The sequence below is a fragment of the Pipistrellus kuhlii genome, unplaced genomic scaffold, assembly GCF_014108245.1.
Source record: "Pipistrellus kuhlii isolate mPipKuh1 unplaced genomic scaffold, mPipKuh1.p scaffold_m20_p_23, whole genome shotgun sequence".
NCBI lineage: Eukaryota > Metazoa > Chordata > Mammalia > Chiroptera > Vespertilionidae > Pipistrellus > Pipistrellus kuhlii.
The window spans coordinates 12,073,252-12,085,589 of record NW_023425522.1 but is presented as its reverse complement, the minus strand read 5'-3'; the positions used below and the strand labels follow the sequence as shown (position 1 = coordinate 12,085,589).

Below are 12,338 nucleotides of genomic sequence, written 5' to 3'. Positions count from 1 at the left end.
GCTCCGCGTTCACCGGCTGTGCTGAAAAGGCACGGGAAAGAGTAGAAGCCCGGAAGTGAGCTTGACCTGGACTGCCTCCCGTTCAGCCCTCCGCGTCCCCTCAGGGCCGGGCGGGACAAGAGAGAGTGTGACGCCGGTGACGTCACGGCCCGCGTCTCCGCCATCTTCATTGTGGGCAGAGAGGCAGCCCCTTCGGCCGAGCTGAGGGCGGGCGGGCGTGCGGCCGGCTGTCGATGCTGCGGCCCGGCGGGCGCGGGCTCCTCCTGGGCCTGGCGGCTGCGGCGGCCGCGGCGGTGGCGGCGCGGCTGGTGGGCTGGTGGGGCCCCCGCGCCGGCTCCCGCCTCTTCACCCCCGGGGAGCTGGCCCGCCACCGCGGCGGCCCCGGGGAGCCAGGCCTCTACCTGGCCCTGCTCGGCCGCGTCTACGACGTGTCCTCCGGCCGCAGGCATTACGAGCCCGGGGCTCCCTATAGCGGCTTCGCAGGTAGTAGCGCTGCGGCTCGTGCCCTTTCTTCGAGCTCGGACGCGGGCGGGGAGCCGCCGGTGCGGCGTTCATTCATTCATTGATTCCCTGCTGTTTCCTCCCCCCATTCATCAGGCCGGCGTGGGGCCGGGCCCTGCCGCCGGGCCCTTCCGGTCTCGCTGGCCCGGCGTGACTGTGGCCAGCAGCTGCCGGCCTCTCTTCCCCGTGTCGTTCTTCCTGACTTACGTGGAGAGACGCGCCTCCTGCCTCTTGTTGGTCCCCCATTACCCACCGGCAGGAGCTCCCCCGAGGGGCGCCTGCTTTATGCCACCCTGTGTGGCTCCCAGGGCACAGAAATGAATGAGACCCAGCTGATTCCAGTCTCCTCTTCAATTCCTCCGGATCCGCGTTTCCCCTCAAAGGAGTACCTTTGGTTTGAGTAGTTCTTGCTTCTGGTTCAGATGCACGTGTCTGCCTTTCTTTAAAAAAAAAAAAAAAAAAGATTCTGAGGTTGGAGCGCTGGCCACCTTTTACAGCCCTTCAGTACTCACAGCTGTGTGTATGTTTTGCCTCAAAGAACCCTTGTCAATTTAAGTTTGTCCTGCTGACCCTGTTTTACAGCTGAGGGGATTAAAGGATGTAATTTGCCCAAAGTCCTCACAGCTAACAGGACTTAGACTAAAACCACAAGCTTATTACTTTTAGAGATGTTGCCTTACCAGCCCGGAGGAATAACCATCCCTCGGATTTAAAGAGGGGGGGGAAATGCAGAGCAAGCTTAAGGCCAGTGACTCAGCTGATATTAAATGAGCATTTTCCACTTGATCATTATTTTAGGGAAATTGGGAAGCTGCCTCTGGTACTTAAATACAAGTCACTTCCCTGTTTCTAGGGAGAACTTGAGAGATGGAAGCAGCACAGGCAGAAAAGGAGTCAAGTTCAGTTGGTGTTGCCAAGCTCCTGGAACAGTTGAGCAGGGGAAGGGACTTACCGAGGCTATACAGTGAGTTCGAAGTGGAGCTGGGACCGGAATCAAGGGTTTTAGTTTACCTGCGAGGAGAGGGCACTTTTGGGTGCACTATCCTGCCCCACCCTGATGCAGCCGTCATGGCTGTACCCACAAGTGTGAGCATAAAAACCTCTTCTGGGTGGTATTTCTTCTGCAGGGTGCCCATTATTCATTCAACATCATTTATTGACCACTAACGTGTAGCCTGCCTTGTGCCAAAGATTACAACATACTCCCACTGCCCACACCGTCTAGAAGAGACGCAAATTAGGTTCATTTATTCATTTGTTCAGTCAATCTTTTTGTTACTTTTTATTGATGTAATTCATACAATGTGAAATCTACCCCCAGTAACATGTATAATTCAGTGGTTTCTAATATAGTCTGAAAGTTGTGCAAACATTGCTAATTCCAGAACATTTTTATCGGACCCCCTATAAAAAAAAAACAAAAAAAAAAACACATCCATTAGCAGTCACTCCCCATTCCTTCCCATCCCCCAGCCCTCAACAACTACTCTCCACTTTCTGTCTCGGGGCATTGCATAGAAATGGAGTCATACATGTGGCTCTTGTGACGGGCTTCTTTGACTTAACGTAATGTTTCCAAGGTTCATCCGTGGTATATTAGTATGTACCAGCACTCCATTCCTTTTTTTTCCCTCCTCACCAAGGATATTTTTCCATTGACTTTTAGAGAGAGGGAAAGACAGAAATATCGATATGAGAGAAACACATTGATTGGTTGCCGCCTGTCCAAGGCCCGGGCCAGGGAGGAGCATGAAACCAAGCAACATGGCCTTGACCGGAATTGACCATTTCATCCGCAGGCCAACGCTCTGTCCACAAGCCAAACCCACTAGGGCTCCATTTTTTTTGTGTGTGTGTGTGGTCAAATAGTATTCCATTGTATAGATAGACCACTTTTGTTTGTTCATCGGTAGTTGGAAATTGGGTTGTTCTCATTTTGACCTATTATGAATAATGCTGCTCTAAACATCCATGTACAAGCTTTTCTGTGGGCATGTTTTCCGTTCTCTTGAGTGTAGAATCGCCAAGTAACTCTATTTAAATAATAGTTTTTTAAAAGAAATGATGTTTTGCCGAAACCGGTTTGGCTCAGTGGATAGAGCTATGGTCTGCGGACTGAAGGGTCCCAGGTTCGATTCCAGACAAGGGCATGTACCTTGGTTGCGGGCACATCCCTGGTGGGGAGTGTGCAGGAGGCAGCTGGTCGATGTTTCTCTCTCATCGATGTTTCTAGCTCTCTATCCCTCTCTCTTCCTCTCTGTAAAAAAATCAATAAAATGTATTTTTTATAAGTGTATTAAGATAAAAAATGTTTTGATTTCAGAGAGAAGGAAGGAGGAAAAAGAAAACATCAATGATGAGAGAATCATTAATCAGCTGCCTCCTCACGCCCCTCTGTTTAACTTTTTGAGAAACTCTCAAATTGTCTTCTAAAATGGCTGCACTATTGTGCATTCCCACCGTCAGTGTATTAGAGTTTCAGTTTCTCCACTTCCTCACTGAATGGCTGTCTTTTTTATTATAGTCATTTTAGTGAGTTTAAAGTGATATCTCATTGTGGTTTTGATTATTTGAATTTCCCTAATAACTAATTTGCTTATTGTTCATTTGTATATGCTCCCTGGAGAAATTCTTTGTCCATTTTTTTATTTTTATTTTTTTAATTTTTAAAATTTTTTTTTTTATAAATTTTTAAAATATATATTTTATTGATTTTACACAGAGAAAATTGAGAGGGACAGAGAGTTAGAAACGTTGATGAGAGAGAAACACCGACCAGCCGCCTCTTGCACACCCCCCACAGGGGATGTGCCCCCAACCAAGGTACATGCCTTTGACCGGAATCGAACCCGGGAGCTTTCAGTCCTCAGGCCGACACTCTATCCACTGAGCCAAACCGGTCCCGGCTCTTTGTCCATTTTTTAATTGGGTTGTCTTTTTATTTTTGAGTTGTGAGAATTCTTTGTATATACTGAATGCTGATAAATGATTTGCAAATATAGGATGACCCAAAAAAATGTATACACACTTTGAAGTTATTCATTCCAATGGGTTAAATCTGAAAAAGAATCATCAATTGAGCTATCAGAAAAAAAGTGTGTATAAATTTTTGGGGGCCACCATGTATTTCCCCCAATTCTGTAGGTTGTCTTTTCACCTTTTTTTTTGTTTTTTGTAACTTGATATTTTTTTACATATTTTAAAGTGATTTTAGAGAGGGGAGAAAGGAGAAGGAAGAGAGAAACATCAGCTGGTTGTACATCTCAGGTACCCTAACAAGGACAGAACCCACAGTCAGGAATCGAACCAGTGACCTTGCAGTGCACAGGACAATGCGCAAGCTACTGAGTCACACCCGTCAGGGCTCTTTTCACTTTCTTGATAGTGTCCTTTAAAGCACAAAAAATTTTAATTTTGATCAAGATCAATTAATTTTGTTTCTTTGGTTGCTTGTACTTTTGATGTCCTAGGAACTATTGCTAAATCCAAGGTCACAAAGACTTCCACCTATGTTTTCTTCTAAGAACGTTATAGTTTTTAGTTCATAGATTCAGATCATTGATCTATTTTTATTTCATTTTACATATGGTAGAAGGATCTAATTTCATTCTTTGGCATGTGGCTATTCAGTTGTTCAAGCACTGTTTGTTGAAAAGACTATTCTTTCCCTCTTGAATTGCCTTGACAGTCTTTTTGAAAATCAATTGAATTTCATTCAGTCAATACTTATTGAGAATGCACTAAAGAACAAACATTGAGCCGAAACCGGCTTGGCTCAGTGGATAGAGCATCGGCCTGCAGACTGAAAGGTCCCAGGTTCGATTCCAGTCAAGGGCATGTACCTTGGTTGCAGGCACATCCCTGGTAGGGGGTATGCAGGAGGCAGCTGATTGATGTTTCTCTTTCATCGATGTTTCTAACTCTATCCCTCTCTCTTCCTCTCTGTAAAAAATCAATAAAATATATTATTAAAAAAAAAAAGACACTAAGTGATCAATACTAAAGGAGTTTTGTGTTTCCCTTATAAAATGTGCTGACAAGTAGAAGAGACAGAAATTCAGTAGTTGTCACATAAACAATTAATGAATTATTTTTGTGATGAGTGTGAAAAGGAATACACGCTGCTGTGACCAGAGGCCAGGGAGCCAGAGTAAGGCAAGGTTGGTGGCAGCTGGTACAGAGTTCTGAATGGCTTGTTATGGAATTTTGACATCATAGAGCAGAAGGAAGTCACTGAGAATTTTTAAGCAAGAGAATGACTTGATCAATTTGTGTTTAAAATAATCTGTTTTATGAAAAAGAGATCATTTGGGAAAGAATGAATGTATAGAGAACCGCTAGGAGGTTATTGTCATTCAGATGAAAAATGATGACAGCCTGGACTTGCTTTGTGGCAGATGGAGAAAGGTAGATATAAGAACTATTTAGGTTATGGGATTTGGGGACTGATTGGATGTGAGGGATGAAGGAGATGTCCAGGACTGCATTTCTGGACTGAGCAACTGGTTGCTATTTACTGAGACAGGGAATGCTAGAACAGATGCGAGTTTCCTACGGCTGGGGGTGCTGATGACCATTAGTTGAGTTTGAACATTTTGAACTTGTGATGACATGTAAGTGATGATGCTGAGTAGACAATTGGACAGATAGGTCTGGAGCTCAAGAGAAGTCTGAGCTAAAGATACACATTTAGCAATTTTTGATTTAGAGGTGGTATTTGAAACCAAGGGAGTGGATGAGATTGTCAAGCGGAGGGTGTGGCTGGAGTAGAGGAAATGGACAATAATTGATCTCGGAGGCTGGTAGTAAATGAGCTGGAGAGGCAGGAGGAAAACCAGAGCGTGGTGTTGTGGAAGCCGAGGGACACGGTCCGCTGTCCTGAATGTTGCTGAAAGTAGATGAGAGAATGTGATAAATGCCAAAACGTGTGTCCCAGCTCCACGACCACCTATGACAGAGGAGGGGATTATGTTTGTTTGGGGGTGGGCCGTGGGGTTTTCAGATGTTTCTCAGGAAATAGATTCATGATTTGATACGATGTCAGTGATTTATAAGTCCATTGACTGGAAACATCTCTCCTGCAGGCCGAGACGCATCCAGAGCGTTTGTGACTGGGGACTACTCTGAAGCAGGCCTTGTGGATGATGTATCTGACCTGTCACTTTCTGAGATGCTGACACTTCAAAATTGGCTATCATTCTATGAGAAGAATTATAAATTTGTTGGTAGGTATTCCACAGGCCATTTCCAAAGATTTCATTTCTTTTTCTTGCCATTTTTTAAGGGACTAGAATTCTTTGGGGCTTGGATTCAAGGTTAAAATGTAAAAAATACCTATGGATCTTTCACCTTAAGTTCTAGTTGGTAGTGTGGCAGTGAGTCCCAGAAGGAAATGGCTGGGGCACCTGGTCCCTCAAGAGCCACAGTTTGCCGACCACTGACTTAGACGGTTACAAATTCTGGCATGGATTTTAAACTAAAACCAATTCCCACCCAATATGTCTATAGGACTGAGCAAGAAGATAACAGAGGGTGGCGGGGGAGAAGGCCTGGGGAAGAGAGCATATGCTTGGGCTCAGAACCACTCATTAGTTTCATAGACACCCTCCTCCCCCATCTCTCCTGTGGAGAGGGGAACAATGATTACCTTCTCATAGGGTTATGAGGATTAAGAAAATAGTAGTTTGTACTAGCATTGCACCTGCCACTAAGTAATTGCTTAATAAGTAATTTATTTATAGTTATGTATGACAAAATAATTCAATGTTGGGAAGAATTAAGCCACAAGAATGTTACACAGAATGCCATTTATTTGTACATTTATTGAACACCTACTGTGTGCCTCAGGCACTGTGGAGCATTGAAAATGAATCACATGGCTCCACTCTCAGAGGCCTGATTTCTGGAAGTGAGACATTTTATACTTTCCACAGAAGACTCAATAAGTACAAAAGGGATGCTTCTATCTGGAGTGTTGTAAGATGTTGAAACATTGGGATAGAAGGTGCTCCAAGTCCTCCAATATGAGTTCTTAAGAAACACGAGGCCAGCCCTGGCCCCAGAAGCCCTGGGAAATGGCTGTATTACAACTGCGGGAGAAGCCAAACATCTGCTCCTGTCCCTGCCCACCCCTCCCTCCTCCCCCCCACACCATCCCGCCCGCGGCCTCCGGTTCTGACAGCAGCTCTCCTATCACCACAGGAAGGGTGATTGGAAGGTTCTATGGAAAGGATGGGCTACCCACCTCAGAACTGGCCCAGGTAGAAGCCATGATCCCCAAAGGCTTGGAGGCAAACAAGCAGGAACTGGAAGAGAAGAAGAAGTTTCCACCATGCAACACGGAGTGGAGCTCAGCCCGGGGCAGCAGGTTCTGGTGCTCCCAGTCGAGGTAAACAGGCTTCCCTCCCGCTGCACTGCGCTCCCAAACCCACTCCCGGCTCGTCCTGTGGGTCAGGGAGGCCGTACGGTGATGGTTAACCCGGGGGGACTTTTCAAAATGCATGTGCCCTGGGATAGTGATTCTCCACTTTTGACTACATGTTAGAATCTTCTGGGCAATTTTATTTATTTATTTATTTATTTATTTATTTATTTAAATATATTTTATTGATTTTTTACAGAGAGGAAGGGAGAGAAATAGCTAGAAACGTCGATGAGAGAGAAACATCGATGAGAGAGAAACATCGACCAGCTGCTTCTTGCACACCCCCTACTGGGGATGTGCCCGCAACCAAGGTACATGCCCTTGACCGGAATCGAACCTGTGGCCTTTCAGTCCGAAGGCCTACACTCTACCACTGAGCTAAACCGTTTTCGGCTTCTGGGCAATTTTCAAAAATTACCAGTGGTGGGACCTCACTGCAGGCAACTGGATGAGAGCATTAGGATTGAGATCTGGCCATCTTTTTTTTTTTAATTCCCCAAAGTCGCTGCTGAAGAACCCTTGGCAGGGAATGAAAAGTCACAAGCACTGTTTTCTAGCTTTGGCCTGTTCATTCATCCAAGGGCCTTTGTTTTTCTTTTTTCAGCCCAGACCACTCCTGCCTAACGGAGGGCTGAGGTGGACTGAACCACTTGTGTTGATGCCCTGAGGTGCCTCTTAAGAACTCTGCAAATTCTGAGTAATTCCAGGAGGGACACTAGATGAGAAGTCCTTGGCTGTAAGAATTTAAGTGAGCCAGATTAGAATATTAGATAGGATGTCACAGGGAATATTTCAGGTTAGTTTTGGGAAACTAGAGGGAAAAAAGTTTTCCTGCTTTAATCATCAGGCTAGCCTGGATTTAAATGCAGTTCAAATCCCTCACATCTCCTTTAGCTTTGATAAGGGGAAAGGAGAAGAAACTAGACAAACGCCCAGCCTCGAGGGCCTCAAAGTAAGAGCCCAGATCACTGAGGGTCAGGGAGACCTGCTGTGGCTTATGCAAGAAGGACCACTGTGCCGGGACCGGTTTGGCTCAGTGGATAGAGTGTCGGCCTGTGGACTGAAAGGTCCCGGGTTCGATTCCAGTCGAGGGCATGTACCTTGGCTGCGGGCATATCCCCAGTAGGGGGTATGCAAGAGGCAGCTGATCGATGATTATTTCTCATCAATGTTTCTAACTCTCTATCCCTCCCTCTTTCTCTCTGTGAAAAATCAATAAAAATATACTTTAAAAAAAAGGAAGGACCACTGTGTTCAGTGCTTTGTGTAGATCCACCCTCTTCTGTGGGAGAGGCCACACCTCTTTGCTCTCCTTGAGGCTGATTCCTTGTGTCGAAGCCAGCAGCTTTCTCTAGGCCCAGCCCCATGTGCATCACCTGTTCCCCCCATTAATTCAGGGGAGCAGGGGTGACGGCAGCAGGAAGGAAAGCCTCTTCTCCCCTGGCCACCAGTTTTGCAGAGACAGCCCCTCCAGAGTTGTCATGTCTCCAGAAAGAGGGGCACGGGAGAAGCTGCCTCCCTCTCCGTCCCCACGGCCCTGCCTGTTTTTGTGTAACACCCTCTTACTTTCCTGCCTTCCCCACAAAGCTCTTCCAGACCAACTCCAAGGAGGGTGACCCCATCCCTGTGCTTCAACCCAATGCTTTGTTTCCACGTGTACTATCTCCCTGGAGACTGGGAGGAGGAGTCCTGAGGCAGGGACTGGGTGTGGAGCAAGGTTCACTGGCGATGGGATGGGTGGTTAGAAGGAGGTGGCATTTCAGTGCCCTTCCCTGACAGTCTTGCTCTTGGGTAAGTTAACTGGGCAGCAGCTTCTCTGCCAGCAAATGATTCTGGTCCCAGGCACTTGAACCTACATGGGCACCCATTCCAAGAATCTCATTTTTCTCTGCAAGGCTTGTGAGTCCGTGGGAGGCTGTACCCAGGACTCTGTGAGGTCGGTTTCCTCTGCCCGGACAGGAGGCTGCTCAGGCTGTGTTGGACCAGGTGGCCAGGGCTGCGCCTGGACAAGGGGCAAGGAATGGCAAGAAGTGGTCAGAGCAGGCTGACCACTATGGCTTGTGGTGTTGCCTCAGTTGTCCACCCTACCCAGGTGCCCAACACCCTAAGATCCAGGCACTAGGACAGAGTGGGAAAGGAAGAGAGAATCGGAGCCAGACACTGCTTTGGAGAAGCTCACAGGCCAGTGGAGAAAGCCTTCCACAGGTGTTGCTGCCAGTGCAGGGAGTGCTGCTCTCAGGAAGGCACAGGGCGGGGCCAGGGAGCAGAGCCTGGAGGACGCCCTGGGCAGGGAAGCTGGCAGAAGTTGAGAGCACAAGGTTCAGGGGCTGAACACTGCAGACCTCGCCTTGGGAAAACGTCAAGATGGCTCACTGCCTCCTCCCCCCGCCCCCAGACAGACTCACTAGTTCATGCCTCTAAGTCTCTCTCCTTCTGTCTTCAGTGGAGGCGTGAGCAGAGACTGGACTGGTGTCCCCAGGAAGCTGTACAAGCCAGGTGCCAAGGAGCCCCACTGTGTGTGTGTGAGAACCACCGGTCCCCCTAGTGACCCAGCACCAGACAACCCTACACACAGAAATCGTGGGGACTTGGACCACCCCAACGTGGAGGAATATACAGGCTGCCCACCCCTGGCCACTACATGCTCTTTCCCACTCTAAGCTGGTGCCCTGTCTGTTGATAATGCACAGAGAAGCCCAATGAGCCCTGGCTCACCTGCAGTAGGATGGCTCCTGACATCGAACAAGAGGGCCAAAGAACTCCGGCCTCTGCAAATGTGGCCATGACCCTCACCATGGGCTCACCATTCTGGTGACCGAGGCCAGAGCTGGGCAGCTCACCTAGTACTGGTCAGTCCGTTTCTGCCACTATTCCTCTAGATGTACTTGCCATCCTTTTTCAGAGCCCTCAAATATTAACACAAATATGACCAACTGAAAACTGGACAGACAAGCAAAGGGCTCTAAGCTCCAATCCTTCCCACGGACTCCCAGGCTGCCAGATCAACTGCTGGACTGGTCAGGGGCACTGGCAAAAAGGCACATCACTCTCTCACAACTCAGAAACAAGAGGATACATCCAGAAAAGACCAAAAATGAATGAATGAATGAATGAATGAATGAACGACAACAAACAAATAAATAAGAACGGCATCAACATACTCTCTTCCAGGTGATGGCTAAACTTGTTACCCCTGACTTTTATAACTTTTTTTTTCTTTTGTTAATACTCACCCGAGGCTATTTTTAGGGAGAGTAGAAGAGAGAGGGACAGACAGACAGAAACATTATGTGAGGGAAACATATCAACTGGTTGCCTCTGCACAAGCCCCGACTGGGAAGGAGCCTGCAACAAAGGTCCATGCCTCGACCAGAATCGAACCCAGGACCCTTTGTTCTGCAGGCCAGTGCTCCATCTACTGAGCCAAACCGTCTCAGGCTGTAACCTTTCTTACATGTGACTCCTCTTCCCTAATTTACAACAGAAAGCTGCACTGAGTTGATACCAGCTGAGCCAATATAGTCAGAGGTGACAAAGAGTAGACTAATTCTAGAAATTGGAAAAGCTTTTGCTTATATAGATGCAGCAAATCCAGATGTCTCTCTAAATTTAAAGCAAGGATATTGTTTCTATTTCAAAAACTTAAAATAAGGTGTGGTGTGTTTTCAAAGGGAGAATTCTGCGTTTTTGCGAAAGGTAGTTTGTGCAAGGCTGCAGGTGCCAGTACGAAAAGCCTCAGTTTGACGGTGTCTGGGCTTGCAGCTCTTCCGGTGGGTTGTGTGTCGCGTCAGCACGGCCAGGTTCGGTGAGCCTGAGAGGGGGCGGTGAAGGATTGAGAAAAGACCGACAAGAAGAAAGCTGGGTCTGGGTGGGACGCTGCACTCGCTGATGGAGAGACAACGCCAAGGCCTGCAAGCCGAGTCTTCATTTTAGAGCCAGTTTCCAGGAGGCAAAGTAAGGGTGTGGGTTCTCGTGGGTTTCGAATCTACTCAATTACATGCACCTGATCAAGCTTTGTTTACTTGCTGCACCTCCTGCAGCCCACATCACTTAGCCACGTGAGACCACAGGTTCAAGCTTACAGCCATAGCCTTTGGCTGTAATTGTGCTGGGACTTGCACGTGGCTTTTGCCACGAGAGGACCATGCCCTCATTAGTCCCAGGCTTGAACCTGTCCAAACACTGTAGCCGCTCTCCACAGGCTGTGTCCAAGGTCACTGTAATCTACATTTGGCGTATTTCATACCCATTTACTCTTGGCTTCTTAATGTTGAGTAGACAGGGGCAAGGAGTGTTTCTCCTCATCTGAGCCTTCACCTCCATTCCTTTCCCAGACCCCTCAACTTTATTTTATTTTTTTAATGTTTTTATTGATGTGAGAGGGAGACATAGAGATAGAAACATCGATGAGAAATTAGCATTGGTAGCTGCCTCCTGCACGCCTCCTACCGGGGATTGAGTCCACAACCTGGGCATGTGCTCTGACCAGGAATTCATGGATCAACCACTGAACCACACCAGCTGGACTCAACTCTTATTTTAAACATCCTCTATTCTCCCTTTCTTTCGTTTATAATCAATCTCATTAAATAGCTTTCCAGATTCACTGACTAGCAAATGGAGGCTGCCTCCCCAACAAGGGCAGTCTCATGGTTCACTACCCTTGTGGCCACACCTGCTCCTTACACCGGACTCTGCTCTTGACTCATTTTCCCACCCCAGGATCTTCCTCACCTGCCCTTCCTGAACCTTTAACCTCTCCCTCCCTCAATCCCTCTGCCCTTCCCTGATCAACAGCAGGATAAACTCGGCTTCGCTCTATCCGGTGGCCCCTTTCCTTAAAAGCCGCCTCTCCTCCATGACCCTTCCCTCTAGCTCTTCCCACTCCTTGGATCTAGTCCAGATGCCTTTCCTGAGCAATTCTGTAGGCACTCAGTTCATTTCTGGCATTCCATCTCCTTCTCCCTCGGCCTCCACTCACTGCAGTGTGCCTGCCACGCCTTCCACCTGGAATGATCCCTCTTCCTCTGCTCAGTTTGTCCACCTCTTCTCTCCGAAATTCAGCCACACCGCACCTCGTGGAAGCTTTCATTAACCCTTGGCCCACCAGCTGGCTTTAGATGCACCTTCCTCCACGTTCCCACAACACAGGTTCCAGGTGTTCTCAGATAACAAACCTGTGTTCTGTGACCATGGTTTCCCATCAGCCTCTCACTCTGGACTCCAGCTGAGAACAGGGACCAAGGGCTGCCGGGTCCTGTACCCCTGTGACCTGGAGCACATGGTACGTGTGCAGGTAGCTCGTTCTGGAGGTGAGGCGGCCAAGGTCCAAAAACTTCCTAAGGACACAAAGCAGTGGAGCCGAGCCTAGGACTCAAGGTTCTCGTCCCGACTTGGTTAACTTGGCTATTTT

At 47.8% G+C, this 12,338-nt stretch overlaps 1 protein-coding gene across 6 annotated transcripts; it reads left to right on the top strand.

The window, feature by feature from the left end:
* The first annotated feature begins 68 nt into the window (after positions 1-68).
* LOC118726967 (neuferricin) lies at positions 69-10,044 on the top strand. Of its 6 annotated transcripts, XM_045586670.1 has the most exons (6): positions 69-483; positions 5,586-5,726; positions 6,703-6,883; positions 8,671-8,676; positions 8,768-8,861; positions 9,369-9,505. In XM_045586670.1, the coding sequence occupies exons 1-5, from the start codon at positions 234-236 to the stop codon at positions 8,826-8,828; spliced, it is 639 nt and encodes a 212-aa protein (XP_045442626.1). In that variant the 5' UTR covers positions 69-233; the 3' UTR covers positions 8,829-8,861; positions 9,369-9,505. The 6 variants fall into 6 exon arrangements, with proteins under 6 accessions (XP_045442626.1, XP_045442627.1, XP_036308261.1 ...); XM_045586671.1 differs by lacking the exon at positions 8,671-8,676 and having other exon boundaries at positions 6,703-6,889; XM_045586668.1 differs by lacking the exon at positions 8,768-8,861 and having other exon boundaries at positions 76-483; positions 9,369-10,044.
* Positions 10,045-12,338: the final 2,294 nt, after the last annotated feature.